Source organism: Aedes albopictus, chromosome 1 (genome assembly GCF_035046485.1).
Source record: "Aedes albopictus strain Foshan chromosome 1, AalbF5, whole genome shotgun sequence".
Classification (NCBI taxonomy): Eukaryota; Metazoa; Arthropoda; class Insecta; order Diptera; family Culicidae; genus Aedes; species Aedes albopictus.
The window spans coordinates 253905847-253927681 of NC_085136.1; the positions used below are offsets into that span (position 1 = coordinate 253905847).

General features: G+C 36.2%; 2 protein-coding genes and 1 long non-coding RNA gene across 5 annotated transcripts in view; 2 read left to right on the forward strand and 1 right to left on the reverse strand.

Annotated features, from left to right (window-relative positions):
- LOC134285572 (leucine-rich repeat-containing protein 49-like) overlaps nucleotides 1-7067 on the reverse strand; it is a 28331-nt gene extending 21264 nt beyond the window's left edge. The window contains exon 1 of one of the 2 annotated variants that reach the window (XM_062846622.1): nucleotides 6743-7067. In XM_062846622.1, the coding sequence (XP_062702606.1) occupies nucleotides 6743-6762 (20 nt within the window). In that variant the 5' untranslated portion in view covers nucleotides 6763-7067. Of the gene's footprint in view, nucleotides 1-6738 lie in introns of both variants that reach the window. The other variant, XM_062846623.1, reaches the window with a different exon arrangement.
- Nucleotides 1-21835, forward strand: part of LOC109622760 (tachykinin-like peptides receptor 86C) — a 436364-nt gene that overhangs the window by 157979 nt on the left and 256550 nt on the right. The window lies entirely within an intron of this gene.
- Nucleotides 7799-8478, forward strand: LOC134285573 (uncharacterized). Its single transcript, XR_009996478.1, has 2 exons — nucleotides 7799-7940; nucleotides 8314-8478. It is a non-coding gene; the product is annotated as an uncharacterized LOC134285573 (long non-coding RNA).

Genomic DNA, 21835 nt, shown 5'->3' on the forward strand with positions numbered 1-21835 from the left:
TTCGCTATAACTTTTTTCTTTTTAATAATTTTAAATCAAGTCAACTGTTTTTCAAAGTTCATTATATAAGTCATAAATGATCAAAATTTCATTGCATTTGGTTCATAGAATCTGGAGATATAACAGATCAAATTTGGCTATCGGATAATAATACCTTTTTCTAGAATCTTTATAACTTCGTGTAGAATAGCCCGGTCTTTTCCAAATTTGAACCACTGATACACAACTAGTTGATGAACTTACAGTAAAAATTTGAGAATATTTGATGCTCTTTTCGAAAAGTTACAGCAAGTTGAACATTTTTTGAAAAGTGGAAAATTTACCTGTCCCAGTTATTTTGAGTATCCACTGTAATTCTGATTGAGGCAGATCGAATGCAGACGACTGTCAATCAGAAGGTCCCGAGTTCAAAACTTTCCACCGATTTGTTCCATTACAATGAATTAAAATGGTGATGTTGTAGGTATAAGATCAGAAAGAGATATTTCAGATTAAATACAAATGCAGAAGAAAGACGAACCAGCCAAGGGCTGAAAGTCTCTTTAATAAAGACAAATCAATCAATCAACAAATGCAGAAATATAGAAAGTAAAATTATTCTTGCCATTTTATTGTTACAATGATATTGAAGAAACGTTTAAGAAACGTTTTTGAAGCAGTTATAAAATCATATCTATTAATAGAAATGAAATCCGTTTGTGATATGTCATGTGTTGATTGTATTACGGTGGAATAAATTTCGAAGAAAGCTTGTTATTATGCACTTTGCTGCTAATGCACAATAATGGTTTCTTAAACGATTAAACAAATAGCGTCAAACAACGATGCTAATGATATTTGTGTAAATAGCTGATGGTTCAAACGTTGAACAAGAGTTTAACAACCGATGTACGATCATTCAATAAACATTCATTTCATCGTGCTTATAGAACCATTGACGTTGAATAGATTCTCATTTTTGGGCGAACAAGAGTTGAAGAATAGTTTTATTTCAAAATTATTCAAATATAATACGACTAGCAGCTTAATAACGTTGGTTTAAGAAACATTTCCTCAAGCAAAAATTGTTTCTTGGGGTGCCTCTTCATGTGAACCAACATGCCTACCAATCTGGAAAGTCCACTGTGACTCTTTTACACAAGGTTGTTTACGATATCGAGTAAGCATTCGATCAAAAGCAATCTTGTTAGGGTGTTTTCTTAGATATCGAGGGTGCCTTTGACAATGTGCCTTTCGATGCCATCTTGGAAGCCGCACGGAGTCATGGTATATCTCCAATGATTTCCAATTGGATTAATCAAATGCTCAAAAACCGATATCTCTTCTCGACATTGCGTCTAGCAGGGATTAGGAAATTGAGTGTTTGTGAATGCCCCCAAGGGGGAGTAGGGTCAACGCTTTTGTGGAATCTCGTAACAACGGTTTTCCTACTTATAGTTTTGCCGACGACTACCTAGCATTGTTAGTTGGTATCCCGACCAGAAGCTCCTAACAAGATTATAACAAAATTATTACAACCTTTGTTAGAAATAACAGAATTTGATATAATTTTGTTGTAAGGATTCTTATAGGTGAATAAACATAACAAAATTGTTACAAAATTTGTTATTATATTAAAAACAAAACTATAACAAAAATTGTATTATTTATTCAAACAGATATATAACAGCATTTGCTACATTATGCATATTAAAATAATTACCTATAACATAATTTCGTAACACATTTATTGTAGCATTTGCTACATTTTTTTGTAACAAAATAATTTCAAAATTTGTTGGATATTCAGTATTGACGTGAAATAGTTTATCATTTTTATAATATTAACCACTCGAGCCAAACGCCATAAAACAAAACTTATAGCATTCATTTAGACCGCAACGCGAGAATCTTCATGTTTGAACACCCCCTTCTCTTCCGTTACACAGTGTTTTATTTTGCCGATTTCCTGCGCTTTTTTAATAACGTTTCAACCGCTGATTTTTGAGATATGTATAGTTTCTTCAGATAAGTTTCTACATAAGACAAGGCGCATCTTGTGACATGAAGAGTTAGATGATCAATTCACCTATGAGTGAGATGAAAAAAATATTTTTTCAAAAAATGCAGATAGACGTTTGATGTTATTGGCAAAGTGGTGCAAAATGCAATTTTGAACGACTTTGTCAAAGACGTCATAAAGCTAAATTTCATACTTTACGAGATATATTGTGTTGTATGTGCATGATCCCTGGAAATCATATATTTCGTCATAACTTTTTAACGGGATTTTGTACATTTTTTGCGTCTTCTACAAAGCTATTTATATACATTTTTTGCTGAACATCAAAAAACGCTAGCTTTTGAAGTAACAAAGTTATTTGCAAATTTCTGATTTTATAGAGTAACTTTGAACTCGTATAACTTCTAAAGAATCGTTGCGAATAATGAAACAACTATATTTCTACTATATGAAAATGGCTTAAACTTCTGTATGCAAGTGTATCCTTTATGTGTTATGGTAAACAATCAAACAAATATCAAATATTGAAACTATTTAATAACTTCTTAATTTAACGAGATAGAATGTCGCAATCTTCAGCAAAATTGCGTATTTTTGTATGCTTAACACCTTTTTAGAACGAGAAAAAAATGTAGAAAGTAGGTAGAAAGCTATGAATATTTTAACGATTTATAAAAAATGAACATACATATTAATAAATCACTCAGAAATTTATTTTTATTATAACTTTTAATCCAGAATTTTCACATTATTTGCATGTTCCGCAAAGTTGTTGAACATATAAAAATACACAATCATGCTGAACATTACGATATACTATCACGTTAAATGAAGAAGTTAATAAATAATTTCAATATTTGATAATTGTTTGTTTTTCTACCATAACCCATAAAGGATACACTGTATACAAGAGTTTAAGCCATTTTCATATAGTAGAAATATAACTGTTTCATTATTCGAAACGATTCTCTGCGCCATTTTGCGCCGAAAGAAGTTAGATGAGTTCAAAATTACCCTATAAAAATCAGTAATTGTAAATAACTTTGTGATTTTATAAACTAGCGTTTTTTATGTTCGGTAAAAACATGTACTTTCACAATCCAAACAATTTTGTAAAAGACGCAAAAAATGTACAAAATCCCGTTAAAAAGTTATGATAAAATATATGATTTCTAGGGATCATGCACATACAACGCAATATATCTCGAAAAATATGAGATTAAGCGGTATAACGTCTCTGACAAAGTTGTTTAAAATTGCATTTTTCACAACTTTGCCAGAGACATCGTCTATCTGCATTTTTTGAAAAAAACATTTTTTTTTCATCTCACTTATTGGTGGATTGATCATTCAACTCTTCATGTCACGAAATCGGCAAAATAAAACACTGTGCGTTACCCTTTTTTGAATGAAAGTTCTGTATGGACCGTAACGCTTAGTTGTACTTCCCCTCTCCCTTGAGCGACGCGTAATTTGGGAACGGCGTCATATTTGTTTCAAAAAAAAAAAGTAACAGAACTTGTTATTATTTTGTTATCATCTGCCAAATTCTTCCCAAATCAGCAGTGCTTTGAAGTTACTATCGTTATACGATATCATTACAGATAGAAGGTGTAATAAAAAATCTGTTGGAATATCACCATGGCCTGTCGGATGTAAACATTATTATCAATACAAACTGTAAGCTAGAATATAGCTGGAAATCAAATACTTCACAGCTATCCTTTTTCCATTTTTTGAGGTTTTTTCATTGCACTCTAATCCTAAGCCGGAAAAGTTCCCGGATGATGTGCCAGTCGAATAAGAATCCTCGCCAACAAAACAGTTGTTTTCATAGAGTACGTTTTGGTACTGCGTGAGCAAGTTTCAGGCAATTTGGCTGATAAAACCCTCAAGTTGAATACAACAAACGATTACAATAAATACCAAAACAGTACTGTTGTTCTAATTTCGCCAAAAAGTATACCAAGTAGTGAGTGTTATTGAACATAGAGAAAGCAAAAGTGGAACAAAATAATTATAACATGGAATTTGTTTATTTTACCTATTTTGCTTCGACCTTAGGGAACAACTATTAGGTACGTCACGCTAAAATTGGAAATTTTCAACCCTCTCTGCCTTCTCGAAACGTGACGATATACCCCTTATGTGATAGATTCCATTTCATTTCTTAAAATAAAAAAAAATGTGGAATATAACAAAATTATATCTACAGCTGTTATCATATCTGCATATGATATAATTGTGATAGATTGAAACAAAATCACTAACGACAAATCAAGTTTATTATACGTCACGAGCTCCATGTGACGTCATACTACTACCCCGCTCGTGTGCGTCTGACAAACAAGGATTTGAATGAGGAAACTGGCAATACGTAGAACTAGTAAAGCTTCTATCATCGCTCTCTTCAAGAGCCGTGGCAGAGGCGCCAGATTTCTACCGACGGTAGGTGTCTTGGTTCAAATCCCGTTCGGATCCGAAAATTTTATAACGTACTGGAAACTTTTTTTTATGTCAGCTACTTTTTCTAAAAATAGAATAACACACTTAAAAATATTTACCCAAAAATGAGTATAAATATTTAGTTTTTACCCTAAAAGGTTGCCAAGGAATTATAACACAATTTGTTATAATTTTGTTAAATTCTACCATATTTCATGGAACAAGTTTTATAATATTTTTGTTGGGATCATAACAAAAGTTATTACATTTTTGTTCTTTTCATATGGTAACTTTGTTAGAATTTCTGTTATTTTAACTACTAACGGTACATGTTTTATAACAACCCTTGTTATAAAAAATTATTGTAACAAAATAACACAGATTGTTATAATTTTGTAATGTCCATCTAGTCGGGATGTGTATCACCACCATTATTGGCGGAGCCAGCGTTTTCTTTTTTCTTACTCACTCTCCTAAACATACACGAGAAAGAGCGAGATGAAAAAGGAGGCAAGCTGCCCTCTCTTCTATCTTTCTCCTTGAGGGTTGGTGTCGCCAATATGGCCTTTCGGTTAATCCGAGTAAAACATCTATTGTTCTTTTTACGGAAAGGCGAAACCGTAATGGCGTTCGACCTTTGCGTCTCTTTGATTCTGAAATCGATGTGACTGAACAGGTAAAGTACGTTGGAGTCATTCTTGATTCCAAGCTTTCCTGGACACCTCACATTGAGTTCAGAATCAAGAAAGCTTGTATGGCCTTCGGGCAATGCCGGCGAACCTTTGGTACAACTTGGGGGTTAAAACCCAAGTATATCAAATAGATTTACACAACTGTTGTTCGTCCAATATTGACCAAAGGATATCTTGTGTGGTGGCAGAAGGGCGAAATGAGAACGATCCAATCAAAGTTAGGCCATCTCCAAAGGATGTGCTTAAGGCCCCTTAGCGTGTCATCGCAAAATGACTTCTTCAAAATCATTGACCGAAATCAACTTTACACAACATTGCACCAATACATATTTGTAAAAAATCGACACTTATCTTATTTTATAAAATAATCAATTTCACGCGAGATATTCGGCATAAAAATGTATTCACACTACTTCAAATACAAGCCTCTTTCCAAGTAATCACGATTACTAAGCATTAGTTCACTCGAAAGTAGAAATTTTTAACGATTTGTTTCGACCGCACTAAAATGTGGTTGGCGGTGTTTACCACCCACCGCAGTACCAACGACGACGGCGGCAGCGCGGTGATGTCTTTTGGCGCGCACAATCAACGATCATTGCACGCAGTGATGTCGATCCTGCTGGCCAAAGCATCAATGAAATTGATCGAAATCAATTAAAAAATCCAGTCAAATACATTGATTATGCGTCATACAATCAAAAATAATTTGTGGGTGATTATTTTTTAACTTTTTTACCACAATTGTTGATGAAATAAGCAAAGCATTATAATTTACGAAATCTTCACGAAGCGGTCCGCCAGCACTGCTGTTGCAGCAAACATAAACAGTGAGAGAGCGTACCAAAATAATTCGATCATTTCTAGCTTGTTACATAAAAAATCTAACATTTTTCGTTACATTTGGATATGTTTCCTTGTTATTCATTGAAGTAGAGTAGTTTATTGCTTCAGTTGCTTTCAAATGATTCATATTCTCGAAATGTTTACATTGGAAGTACCGAGACAAAGAGGTGCTATTTTTGTTTGTTTGTTTATGGAATTGGTATAGAAAGGCTACACAACTACTATCGTGCTTGATGATTGTTTGGAATAAGAATCAAATAAGAAGAGGAAAATTTGAGCTGACACGCTAAGGGGCCTTAAGGCGAAACTGGAAGCATTTCCTCACTTTTTGGTTTATTAAATAACGAAGCAATATTTTCAAAATCGGTTTTCGTACACATGTAGAGTATGGATCGAGGTAACATCTAATTTTTTTTTGTGGAAGAAAATATTTTTCGTTTTTGCAGAAACCATTTTTGAAGAAATTTTCACAAAAAAATGGTTTCTGAAAAAATGAAAAACATTTTCACTCAAAAACGAGTAGAGATATCGCAATTCTAAGCTCATTTTTGGGCCTTAAAGGTCCTAAAATCACCAGTTTTAGTAGATTAGCGTATTTTTTTGTCATATGCTTCTTCTTCCACAAAATTGGTGTCGACCAAACGTACTTTCGATCAAATGTTCTAAAGCTCAAACCCTTACACAAATTACTGAATGAAAACTGTTATAGACTGGGTGTCTGTTCTCTGTAAACAATATTTGTTGCACTTCCACTTACAATGTCACAATTTCTTTCATTTTGAGTAAGTGTTCAAACGATGCCACTTTCACGGCTAGCACTGAATGTTTGACTGGAAGAGTTATCCCGACACAGTTTTTTATATGTTTGCGGTGATTCAGAACATCACAGTTACATTAGGGTGGCGCAGTATTTCGGAAGAATCAGACATTGCCATATCATTATGTTTCATTGTAACAAATTACATTTCAAAAGTTTGGCAAGATTGCGTCAAACTAACGTTTTGATCATATAATTAATTTTGAGCACATTCTTTCGAAATATAATTTGTGTCACGGTGAATGTACGGGAAAATACGTATTTTACATCGAAATTGTTCAGTATGTGCTGGATCTTCTAAAATATTCTTACATATAAGTCTTAGAAAAAGTTGAGATTCAAAGTCGAGTTCAGATGTATTTTCTTAATATACAAATATGGCCCACCCTTGGTTTGAGCTAGTGTGATATTTGCAACATATGACCATTTATCAGTGGGAAACGCGATATCAGCTTTGACTTCACATTGGGATATACATGTACAGTCGGATTTTTTATAACATGGTACCGTCGTCTTAAATCCGATCGAGCTGTTTTTTCCTGAGTAGCTAGGGCATACAAGAGGCTAACTATCTTGCCAAAGTCAGTCTTATCGGTGGAAAAATACCTGAGAAATTGGGTGGATGATAAGTGGGTAGCACCGTATTAAAGGAATTGCGACTGCTCATTCCAATTAAGAAATTCACTTGGTTGAATCTTAGTGCGATGTTTGAATGATTGTTGCTCTCACAGAACATGGTCAGTCTCCTTTAGGCAGTGATACATTTGTAGCAAAAATCCCCTGAATGTTCCACCCGGCGGTGGTGGTGCCTTCCCGACTAGAAGGGAAAAACAGAATTATTATAGATTATGCTATTTTGTAATAACGTTTCCTTGCCCTGATATAAAGTATATGTATACTGACAGGATACCGTATTCAATAAAATTACAATTACAATAATAATTTCTGTAACAACGGTTATTGTGAAACACTGGCTGTTCCGGCGAAATTTGTATTTCCATTGGTGTGGTTTGTTCAGATTGGTTTTATTGAGATCATGTCAAATTCTTCCCTACTCATAAAAATTTCAGTACATCCCGACTAGATGAACATAACAAGAATATTTCATAATTATATCTTTTTAAAAAGACACGGACACGTTTAGTACTGAGAGAGAGGAGACAGCTCACTGACAGCCACGATGTTTACATGCCTTCTTCTCACACTTTTAGCGCCGCACAATGGTTTGAAAATATATTATTGGTCAAAACTGAATTGTATATTGAGTTCGTTGCGACAGAGCATGGAAAATAAATGGATTCGTTGCGCTGGTCGTGGAAAACTGATCATTATTATTTTATCTTTTTTAAATACAACAAACGGAACAAAATTTTGATAAGATCTTTTGGATATTTGGCCACTCCAGACCATCAATGTGCGATTTTCAGCACGGTTCGCGGTGACAGTTTGTGACAGGTCCTCCTTGACATTAAGTAGCACGCAATCGAAGCCAGCTGTCTCCTCTCTCTCAGGTTTAGTACTTCCAGTGAGCTATTCGCTCTTTGAAGGAAGCACGACACTAGACAACGGACTAGCATGCAACGCCCAGTGGCACAGCCGAAAACTTTTCCTGACAGCTGCGGCGGGAATCGAACCCGCGCTCCTAGCACGATGCGACTAAATGCTTGGTGACACTAGCCGCACGACCACGAAGCCACACAAATAAATTGTAGAATGATTGCACTTGTCTATCATAACTTTTTTCTTTCGACCTATTATTATTCGACCATATATTCTTTGACATTATCCCGACCAGAAGCTCCTAACAAGATTATAACAAAATTATTACAACCGTTGTTAGTAATAACACAATTTGATATAATTTTGTTCGAAGGATTCGTATATGTGAATAACCATAACAAAATTGTAACAAAATTTGTTATTATTTTAAAAACAAAACTATAACAAAACTTGTATTATTGATTCAAACAGATATATAACAGCATTTGTTACATTATGCATATCAAAATAATTGCCTATAACAAAAAATCGTAACACATTTATTGTAGTATTTGTTACATTTTTTGTAACAAAATAATTTTAAAATGTGTTAGGTTTTTTATATTGACGCGAAATAGTTTGATCAGTTTTGTAATACTGACCACTCGAGTGAAAAGCCATAAAACAAAACTTATAGCAACAACTTTTTTGTATGAAAGTCCTAAAATTTTTGTTTGGACCATAACTCTCGGTTGTACTTTTCCCTCTCCCTTGAGCAACAACAGTTATCATTTAGTTGCAACAGAGTTATCATTTAGTTATAATCTGCCAATTTTTTCCCAAACCAGCAGTGCTTTGTAGCGTTTTACAGAACTAGATGGTGTTGGGTTAGTTTTGTGGCACAATTGTTAAGTCTTGTCTGGTGTGAAACAAAACAAGTAAACATTGACAATCTTCCCCTTCATCAAATCATTAGCTTTTCTTTTTTCTCTGTTAACCTTAGCTTTGTATTCTTACGCGATAGGTAGTCGGGTAAACAACGTGAAAAAAGGTTTGGTGCTTTATATTAGATCGTTTTCAAATTTTAGTAGGATATCAAAGATACAATAGACGTTCGATAACTGCAACATGTTTACGTTTCACTTAGCAAACAAAAATCCGATAACTGGAACGCCTGACAGTATCAACAAACCATCAACTGACGTTAAATGAACGTGAACTTCATCCGTCTGTTCATTTGGGCTAACATGGCGCACCATTTTGACATTTGGAGGTGATTGCAGTTTAAAAGCATTGCAGTTAAACCGCTTGCACTGACCGAACGTCTACTGTAATAACCTTTCTGAAAATAACCGTTTCCGAGATATTCGGAATTTAACTTCATGAGTCTCTCAATATGTAAGAAGATGCGCTATTTTCATAGGTTATCCGATGCTCCATCAACAACATTATGTTATTTCCAACACATTTGTATGGGGCCGTTCATAAACCACGTAGACTTTTTGGGGGGAGGGGGAAGTCTGGCCAAAGTCTACGCTCCATACAAATTTCAAAATTTTGGTATGGACAAAAGTCTACGAGGGGGGAGGGGGGTCTGAGATTACCAAATTTTGGTCTACGTGGTTTATGAACAGCCCATATATCCCAAAAACAATCACTCACTTGATTGGACGAACAGTTCGAAAGTTATAGGAAGATTGTGAACTTTATTTTGTAGAAACGATTAATGTTTCTAACGTGAAATGATGATAATGGGTTGTTTTTATCGATTAACTCTAAGTAAGAACAAAGAAATACAACTTTGGAATAAGTGAATTCTCAGTTTGTAAATCAATCATGCGTTTTATTGTTTTAAAAAAGCGTCATTTCTGCGTCAGCATCCCTATCAACCAGATTCGGATTTCCTTTATAATGCTTTATCTGACGATAGTGTTTGCCATCGATTCAATACAAAGCGATATCCATCGATATCAAAAATCTCTCACTGGTTGACCGTGATGTTTCAGAAAATTTTGCCGATAAAACCCTCAAGACGAATAGAACAATCCTGTCGATAATACCCAAAGTCATCCTTTCTAAAATGACGGATATTGCATGTGCTGCAATTTGCGACCGGACGAACAATGTTTCCGTTACATGGAACTACGTTTTGTATGCCTTCCAATACTTTTAGTTGAATTTTACACAAATTACGTATCTTTACAAGCGAAAACATTAGATCGATTACAAAAAAATACCAAAACAGTACTGCCAAAAAGTATACCAAGTAGTGAATGTTATTGAACATGGAGAAAGCAAAAGCGGAACAAAATAATTATAACATGGAATTTGTTTATTCTACCTATTTTGCTTCGACCTTAGACACAAACTTTCTAAGTTATCAGTATTCTGAGCTATGAGATTTCTAAAATTTGTATGTTCACTAGCGCCGCCTAGTGGCAGAATTGCGAAACAAGTGTTTATGTTTACGTAAGTTTATGTCACTCTGATCAACTTTTCCAAAGACACCAACTTTCTAAGTTATCGGGGCGAGCGACACTAGTTTTGCCGAGCCGAAAAACCGCCAAAAAAGTCGAAAAAAGACGAAAAACCCCGGTAAACACCGCCTAGTGGCAGAATTGCCAAACAAATGTTTATTTTTATGTAAGTTTATGTCATACTGATCAACTTTGCCGAAGACAATAACTTCCTAAGTTATCAGAATTCTGAGCTGTGAGATTTATAAAATTTGCAAGTTCACTAGCGCCTCCTAGTGGCAGAATTTTGAAACAAGTGTTTATTTTTATGTAAGTTTATGTCATACTGATCAACTTTGCCGAAGACACCAACTTCCTAAGTTACCAGAATTCTGAGCTATGAGATTTCTAAAATTTGCATGTTCACTAGCGCCGCCTAGTGGCAGAATTGCGAAACAAGTGTTTATTTTTATGTAAGTTTATGTCATGCTGATCAACTTTGCCGAAGACACCAACTTCCTAAGTTATCGGGATTCTGAGATATGAGGTTTTGAAAATTTACTTGCTCACTAGCGCCGCCCAGTGGAGGAATTTCGAACTTCGCAACTCATCGTCAGTAAGTTATTGGCGTACCCAACAACTTTCCCGAAGACACTATCCTTCCAAATTATCAGGGTCTTGAGCTGTCGCATATCGTAACGTTTGCTTGACAACCTGATATGGTTCCTGTAGTGCAATTTAGCATTCAAATTGTTGATGGTCCCTCTAGCGGCCAAATTGTCAACTAATCATATGAACCAAAGTTCTAAATGGTAGATCTTATCAAGCCCTAAAACTTTGCCGAAGAAAGTATTGCGTTAACTCTTAACACACCCGAGATAATAGGCCACACCCCCAAAATGCCGAAATCCCATAAGCTCTTAGTCTCCTATTAAGCGGATTCCTATTGCGCCCCCCGACCAGTGATCTTATAAGAGTCTCGACTGTATATGGACGGCCCCTTATACGTCAACGAGCTGAATGTGACGTCATACTACCCCGCTCGTGTGCGTCTGACAAACAAGGATTTCGATGAGGAAACTGGAAATACGTAGAACCAGTAAAGCTACTATCACCGCCCTCTTCAAGTGTTGTGATGGCCTCATTGGCAAAGGCGTCAGATTGCTACCGATGGTAGGTGTCTTGGTTCAAATCCCGTTCGGATCCGAAAATTTTATAACGTACTTGAAACTATTTTTTTATGTTACCTACTTTTTTCTAAAAATAGAATAACACACTTAAAAATATTTACTCAAAAATGAGTATAAAAATTTAGTTTTTACCCTAAAAGGTTGCCAAGGAATTATAACACAAGTTGTTATAATTTTGTTAAATTCAATCATATTTCATGGAACAAGTTTTGTAATATTTTTGTTATGATCATAACAAAAGTTATTACATTTTTGTTCTTTTCTTGTGGGAACTTTGTTAGAATTTTTGTTGTTTTAACTACTAACGGTACATGTTTTATAACAACCTTTGTTATAGAAATTTATTGTAACAAAATAACACAGCTTGTTATAATTTTGTAATGTCCATCTAGTCGGGATGTCATAAATCTAGAGCTCGATTTGAAAAGATCGTATGTGCTTTTGTCGATTAAAAATTCGATCAGCAGGATTCGCTTATTATAGCAAAAACCGTTGAAATTGAACAAAGTTGATACATACAGCAGAATCATTACAAAACAGGCTTTCCGTTCCATCATTAAAAATCTCCAAAGTATCTTCCCTATTGCTACAATAACTAAAATAAACTGATCGAATTTTATATCGACAAATGTACATACGACCTATTCAAATCGAGCTCCAGAAATATCTTTTTTCATTACTAAAATAATATAAAACAGAATAAAACTCAATAGCATCTGCAGAAGTAATCATATCGACATATGATATAATTGTGATCAATTAAAATAAAATCACATTTTACCTTCGCTCACATAGGTACGTGTATGATCGCCGTTCTCGCGAAGAAAACAAAACCAAAACAAAACATCTCCGTCCGGAAAAAAAAATCATTAACGACTAGCGTCTTTGTCGCCGCCAAAATGCACCCCATGACGAAGCTCAATCATAAATACTTTTGGGGCTGTAAATAAACCACGTAGACTTTTTGGGTGGAGGGGGGGGGGGGGTGTCTGACCAAAGTCTACGCTCCATACAAATTTCAAAATTTTTGTATGGACAAAAGTCTACGAGGGGGGAGGGGGGGGGGTCTGAGATGGCCAACTTTTGGTCTACGTGGTTTATGAACAGGCCCTTTTCGTCGTTCTCTTTGTTCATTGGAAACAGCCGACGACGGGCCATGCGAACGCCACCACTGTTATAAGTGTTTCAGTGCGCATGTCTGCGCACCGCGATAGCGCTGTTGGTAAGAGAGAGAGAGGTTCATTGTTTGATCGTGCATTCAAATCTCTGTCTATTTTTGTCCTGCGACTGACAAACAAGAGATGGGGGAATAGGGAAACTGACAATACGTAGAATCAGTTAGGCTGTGACCATAGTGGGTAAGGTGAGATGCGATCGGATGCGATAAGTTATGCGATAAGAAGAGGGATGTTTGATAGGCCATAGTGCATGAGGTTTTCAATGAGGGTGCACATGTTGTTTTCACATCCTTTTTCGCCTATTTCGTGCGCATCAACGACTCGCGTGATTTGATCGATGAAGTCGCTTGTATGTTGAAGCGCTTCTATGGATGTGGGTAGTGAAATGATCGTTTCATCTATAAGACCGGAAAGATAAAATGCACCCGCTTTTTGTTTTGTGTGGGCCGTTTTTTTTTTGCTATAACTTAGTCAGTTTTGATCCTGTTGCAATAGCAAAAACCGACCAGTTAAAAAAAAAATCTGGTGTAACTGTACAAGATTGAGATTATTTAATTAATTATTTGAGAAAAGAATGTATAAAATGTAATTATATCCGCGTGAGCGATGTTTTTATGTAAACATATATTTTTACTTTCCGAACTGGGCTATCTGAGTGTTGATTTCAATTTAAATCAATATGAGACTGTTATACTGATTTTCGGCATTAAAACATTACTTGATTGTGCTGACCTCGGCAAAAAGAAACAAAAATTCGGCAAGTATGTATTATTTAAGGGTATGGGTTTTTTTTATTACAAAATTTTCGGCGATATCTACGAGAAAAGATGTCTCTAATAAGTACACAGTATTCATCATATATTAGGTAAAAGAGTATCAATAGAAATCGATGTCAAACTCTTTTCGTTAAGGGATCTAGTTTTGCCTGACAAAGAAAAAAGCAGAACCTTTCAATCAGAATCCTTTTAGCAATTAAGTTGAATACCATAAAACCTTAAACTTTCTAACTTGCACATGAATAACATGCACTGAACAAACGACCATATCAAACATTGATCACTTGATTCAAATCCCGAACAGAAAAAATAAAATGTTTTCTTATACACATATAATAACAAAATTATGCTGTAAAAAACTCAAACGATTTGATGGAATACTATTTTATATGGGTCATTCCATATGAAGTGACCGAGAAAAAGTGGAAACGTGTTATCGACCATCACGGATTTAGACCAAATTTTGTTGAAATGTTTGTTTAAATGGAGGAAGAAAAAATCCAAATTTTGGTGCCGATCGGATCACCCCTCGGCCCGTGGCAGCACCCCTCGTCTTTGCCAATACAAGAAAAATCCAAGTTTTCCCTTCCTTTTCTTAATTTATAGCTTTGAAACTATAACATATACACATTTGTGACCTTCGGCTTTTTTGAAGAAAATTGTTGGAGGAATCCAGAAAAAATATTATTTTTTTGATACAGTGTTGCTAAATATGTTATTTTTCAGTTTTAAGATTTAAAATCGATTTTTCGTCGAATGAGTATATTTTGATTTCAAAAATTTTGATTCCATCGTGTTTATCAGACATTTTCCAGTCGGAAAAGCTTAACTCCCCGAGGTATTTTTGCCGTTCCAGAGATACAGCGTTTTTAAGCTTGAAAACCGGTTTTCTCTAATACATAAAATAAGTCAAATTTACAAGTTTTGCTAAGAAAACATTATTCGATGCAATTTAAAGGTGATTTGGACTGATTTAGACCAAGGAGAAAAGAAAACTATGTTAAAATAATAATATGACAGTGTTGCCAGTTTATCAATTATTGATTTATTAGAATGGATAACAATAAATTGCTAAAGTTTAAAATTTATGTATTATAATCCTTATTTCAATTGAAATTCTACCTATGTAAACATTAAGGTTGACGAAAGTGTTGCCAGACATTTTGATTTTATTGTAAAAATCTACATGAGAACTTTTGTATCATATCAAATTATCAAGCAAGAATCATAAATTCCTTTTTACAATTTTATTGCTATTGGCAACACTGAACCTTGATAGTTTTCGTTTGGTGTGCAACTTTTTATTCTTCGAACAACACTTAAATGAGGGCAGTGATAAATTCAAATGTTTACTGAAATTTATTCATGGTTCAGAATTATGCAAATTGATTCCGACTGTTCTTGGTATATTATTAGGATTTTTAGCTTTTCAGTCCGATTGTGAGATCAAAAACAACCTTATGTTCTCATACTCCGACGCTTCGTATCGGATCTTGAGAAAGATCCCATACGGATCGAAACGTTGGAGTAAGAGAACCTAAGGTTGTTTTTGATCTCACAATCGGACTGAAAAGCTAAAAATCCTAAAAATATACCAAGAACAATCGGAATGAATTTGCATAATTCTGAACCATGAATAAATCAGCAAACATTTGAATTTACCACTGCCCTTATTAAAGGTTTGTTCGAAGAATAAAAAGTTGCACACCAATCGAAAACTATCAAGGTTCAGTGTTGCCAATAGCAATAAAATTGTAAAAAGGAATTTATGATTCTTGCTTGATACTTTGATTTGATACAAAAGTTCTCATGTAGATTTTTACAATAAAATTAAAATGTCTGGCAACACTTTCGTCAACCTTAATATTTACATAGGTAGAATTTCAATTGAAATAAGGATTATAATACATAAATTTTAAACTTTAGCAATTTATTGTTATCCATTCTAATAAATCAATAATTGATAAACTGGCAACACTGTCATATTATTATTTTAACATAGTTTTCTTTTCTACTTGGTCTAAATCAGTCCAAATCACCTTTAAATTGCATCGAATAATGTTTTCTTAGCAAAACTTGTAAATTTGACTTATTTTATGTATTAGAGAAAACCGGTTTTCAAGCTTAAAAACGCTGTATCTCTGGAACGGCCAAAAATACCTCGGGGAGTTAAGCTTTTTCGACTGGAAAATGTCTGATAAACACGATGGAATCAAAATTTTTGAAATCAAAATATACTCATTCGACGAAAAATCGATTTTAAATCTTAAAACTGAAAAATAACATATTTGGCAACACTGTATCAAAAAAATAATATTTTTTCTGGATTCCTCCAACAATTTTCTTCAAAAAAGCCGAAGGTCACAAATGTGTATATGTTATAGTTTCAAAGCTATAAATTAAGAAAAGGAAGGGAAAACTTGGATTTTTCTTGTATTGGCAAAGACGAGGGGTGCTGCCACGGGCCGAGGGGTGATCCGATCGGCACCAAAATTTGGATTTTTTCTTCCTCCATTTAAACAAACATTTCAACAAAATTTGGTCTAAATCCGTGATGGTCGATAACACGCGGTGTGTACACTTGGTGTGGAATGACCCATATGCAATTTTACATTGCAATCGATAGACAATATGATAATTTTTTATTACGTGTGGCCCATCAAAATGCATGTCATGTGAAAAAGCATTGAGTTATGTTTAAAAACAACAACATATTAACGCATTTTATATTACCTACTAGCATTCCCAACACATTAAATCCGCATTGCTTTACATACACAACGAGCGCAATCATAAAATCCATACCCGACAAGCGTTCTCTTGCGTTCTCTTGCGTACACATGCGTCGAAGCAGCTCCATCGCATCTCCGCACACATCGCAACTCTTCTACTATGTACGGTTCATGCGTTCTGCATATAGTTTCCACAGAGTGTGCTTCGACGCTTATCCGATCTCTTATCTCTTTGCATCGCACCTCAGCCACTATGTGCTCAACGTAAGGCTTCTTCCATCGCTCACTTCAGGTGCTGTAATAGCCTCATTGGTAAAGGCGACTGAAAATTTATGATGGCAGGATTAGTGGTTCGAATCCCGTCGGGGATTTTGTAAGTTTTATAATGAACTCGAGGGTTTTTTTATGTATCCTATCATTTTCTAAAAATAGAATAACACACCTAAAATAATTACCCAAAAATGAGTATAAAAATTAAGTTTTTACCCTATTTGATTTTTACCCTAATTGAAAATATCAAACTGTATTATAATTTTGATATATTTTATCAAAAACTTAGAACAGGGCTTGATATATTTTTGATGTATTTGAAACAAACTCTAATACACTTTTGTTAGAACCCTTATGATTTTTAGTTAGAATTTTTGTTATTTTAACAACATCCTGCATCTAAATTATAACTGCCTATGTTAGAAAAAATCTGTGTAACATAATAACATATTATGATATAATTTTGTTATGATCGCCTAGTCGGGTACTTTCACATTTTTCCTATGTTTCAAGATGATTTTTGTAACTTTTTCTTCATATAAACAAAGCCATCTAGTCGGTTCATCCTTTCGAGAGTAATATCACAGAGAACAGACGAACATGCTCGAACAAAATTGCTTGAAAATCTTGTGTAAAGAAAAAACAAGCTCAGTAGCGACATTGACGGTGACTTTCCCACTCAAAAACTTGTTTCGACACCATGATGGCGCTTTCTGAAGAAATATTTCACTAGCGCACCTTTAAATTTTCCTACTCAGTTTCTGAGCTGTATTTGCTTAAATACACAGAGAACAGACGAACATGCTCGAACAAAATTGCTAGAAAATCTTGTGTAAAGAAAAAACAAGCTCAGTAGCGACATCGACGGTGACTTTCCCACTCAAAAACTTGTTTCGACACCATGATGGCACTTTCTGAAGAAATATTTCACTAGCGCACCTTTAAATTTCCCTACTCAGTTTCTGAGCTGTATTTGCTTACTTAACAAGATGATCATGATTATTTCACTAATCCAGCAACAAAATTTGAGCAACCCATTGATAATTAATTTCATTATCTTCAATAAGAAACAAGTTGAACAAGAATTCAATTATTGTTTTCCAAGTAAAACCAACACATTCTCTTGGTGGAACTATACTAGGGTGCACACTTGGCGACACTAGCGCCAAAAGGTAAAACAACGGCAAATTTGTACCCCGATTCGAAATTTGACAGCGCCGCGTAATGGCCACATTCCCAGTTATTTCAAAACAACCGTTGCAATGCTTTACACAACTGCACTACATGAGCGTGGACGTCTGTTCTCTGTGTTAAATAACAAGATGTTTATGATTGTTTCACTAATACAGCAACAAAATTTGAGCAACCTATTGATAATTAGTTTCATTATTTTCAATAAGAAGCATGTTGAACAAGAATTCAATTAATGTTTTCCAAGTAAAACCAACACATTCTCTTGGTGGAACTATACTAGTGTGCACACTTGGTGACACTAGCGCCAAAAGGTAAAACAACGGCTAATTTGTACCCCGATTCGAAATTTGACAGCGCCGCGTAATGGACACATTCCCAGTTATTTCAAAACAACCGTTGCAATGCTTTACACAACTGCACTACATGAGCTTGGACGTCTGTTCTCTGTGGTAATATTTCCCCAGAATAAATTTATTTTTTTTTAATATATAGACGACGTACCGTTAGTAGTTAACATAACAAAAAATATAACAGAGCTCCCTCCAAATAAAACCATCACAAGATTATATCAATCTTCATAAGGTTGGACAAGTTACATTATAACAAAATTATAACAAGTTCTGTCATAAGTGATCTCTTTTCTGTGTTGGCAGTCTCATCCAGGTAAAACTTAGCAGTGCCAACGATCCTTAAGAGGAGGTGGCACCCAAGCCGCTAGCTTTTGGAACAAGATGGAACGTTACATTATAAATACTCATACAGGAAAATCCCTACAACAAAATTATATCAACTTTTGTTATTTCTAACAACAGTTGTCAAAATTTTGATTTGATCTTATTGTATGCCTGTGGTCGGGTTACTCATGCGTTGATAAATTGATTCAACCATATTGAAGCACGTTGAGGCACAGAGAACAGACGAACATGCTCGAACAAAATTGCTTGAAAATCTTGTGTAAAGAAAAAACAGTAGCGACATCGACGGTGACATTCCCACCAACGGAATTTGTTTTTTGTGAAAATTTGTTCAAAAATGGTTTCCGCAAAAACGAAAAACATTTATCACCCCAAAAAAATTCAGGAGATACCTTGATCCATACGCTACATGTGTACGAAAACCGATTTTGAAAATATTGCTTCGTTATTTAATGAAAAATCAAAAACCAAAAAGTGAGGAAATGCTTCCAGTTTCACCTTAATCATCACCATCCGCATTCCAAACGCCCACGCCGCGTAATCGCCACGGCCCTTCAGCTTCTCCAGGGATTGATGAGACGCACTGCTGAAGGGTACTCGCTGGTCGTACACACTTGCTTCCTGGTTTCCCCCGGGGACCACTTCCCTTCGGCTGCTGGATCCGATAGCTTGAGCAGGACCACGGTAGTCCGTCTTCGACCGGAAATCTATCTTGAGCTGCTGCTGTTGGCAGGAATCCTTCTCCAGATCTTTTCACGGACACTTACTTACCTTACCGGTCAGGCTAAGGCCGGGGTGGCCTCTGCTGTACATAGTAGCCGCCTCCATTCCACTCGGTCCATGGCTGTTTGCCTCCAGTTCCGCACTCTGCGTAGGGTCCGCAGATCGTCCTCCACTTGGTCGATCCACCTAGCTCGCTGCGCTCCACGTCTTCTTGTACCGGTCGGATGACTCTCGAGAACCATTTTAGTCGGGTTGCTATCCGACATGCTGATGACGTGACCCGCCCACCGTAGCCTCCCGATTTTCGCGGTATGGACGATGGTTGGTTCTCTCAGCAGCTGATGCAGCTCGTGGTTCATTCGCCGTCTCCAAGTCCCGTCTTCCATCTGCACTCCGCCGTAGATGGTACGCAACACCTTCCGTTCGAAAACTCCAAGGGCGCGTTGGTCCTCTGCACGTAGGGTCCATGTTTCGTGCCCATAGAGGACGACCGGTCTAATCAGCGTTTTGTAGATGGTTAACTTCGTGTTACGGCGAACTTTATTCGATCGTAGAGTTCTACGGAGTCCAAAGTAAGAACGATTTCCTGCCACAATGCGCCTCTGAATTTCTCTGCTGGTGTCGTTGTCGGCGGTCACCAGTGAGCCCAAGTACACGAATTCTTCAACCGCCTCGATTTCATCACCGTCGATATGAATTCGGGGTGGCGGGCGCGGTGATTCCTCCCTGGAGCCCTTTGCCATCAAGTACTTTGTTTTCGACACATTAATGACTAATCCGATTCGCCTGGCTTCACTCTTTAGTCGGATGTACGTTTCCGCCATCGTCTCAAATTTACGAGCAATAATATCAATATCATCGGCGAAACCAAGCAGCTGAACGGACTTCGTGAAAATCGTCCCACTCGTGTTTATCCCCGCTCTTCTTATTACACCCTCCAAAGCAATGTTGAACAGCAAGCACGAAAGACCATCACCTTGCCGTAACCCTCTGCGAGATTCGAAGGGACTCGAGAGTGTCCCTGATACTCGAACTACGCACATCACTCGATCCATCGTCGCCTTGATCAACCGTATCAGTTTATCCGGGAATCCGTATTCGTGCATAATCTGCCATAGCTGTTCTCGATCGATTGTATCATACGCCGATTTGAAATCGATGAACAAGTGATGTGTGGGCACGTTGTATTCGCGGCATTTCTGCAACACCTGGCGGATGGCGAACATCTGGTCCGTTGTAGCGCGTTCACCCATTTTCACGGACACGCTTCAGATGAAAAAATCTTGCAGACTTCTTGAGGAAAAAAAATCACTTTTCGGCTTGTTGTTTGACCGGTTGTTAAGGTGAAGATATGACGAAGCCACACCTCACATATTTAAGAGCACAAATTTGAATAACCGAAAGTCGGTTTGCGTTGAAAAGTTGATCGATTGGTTACCCGTTGGTGGTGACCAATCGATCAACTTTTTAACGCAAACTGACATTTGGTTCTTCAGATTTGTGCTCTTTAAAATTTGAGATGTGGCTTGGCTTCGTAATATCTTCACCTGTGACTAACAACGAATGATTTATTGAGGTGATACAAATCCAATGCTTACTATGATAACAAAAAGAAAGTACCCGTGGTAATTGTAGCAAAAATGGAGATTTTAATGTTGATGTTATTCCTCTTCAGTTTGAGTTTAAGACCCTCACACGATGTGATAGGGTAATTTTCCAATTGTTGCACGGCCAAAAACTCGCCTATTTTTGCACATTCCATGTTATTCTTATGAGGTGTGCAACAATTGGCGAATTTTTAGCCGTGCAACAATTGGATAATTACCCTAGTTATTACTTTTGGGGGCTGTCCATAAACCACGTGGTCATTTTTTTTGGTTTTTCATCCCCCCCCCCCGCCCCCGCGTGGTCATTAGTCCATACAAAAAAAATTATTTGTCCATACAAAATGGTCATTGGCCAAACCCCCCCCCCCTCATGACCACGTGGTTTATGGACAGCCCCTTGTAACAAATTTTCAATAGCTTTCCGGTCTTCGACAAATGTTGCCAAAACATCAAAGGCCATATATTTACATCGTGTTTCACAGTGTTTTAGGAAAAAAAATGTCTCTTCAGGAAAATTCAAAAAAGTCAGTTTCAACATCCTAAATTGCATAGAAAATTCAATGGAATTGTGAAACACAGCCTATACAACACCTAGATTTTGCTCAGATGTTATGACTACGTAAAAAACACAAAAAAATATGGGTCGGCGCGATGAAATATCAACCTTCCCATACGACGTTGACTGACTCCAATGATGTACATTGTCGGCTATTTCGACGAAGGATTGGTAATG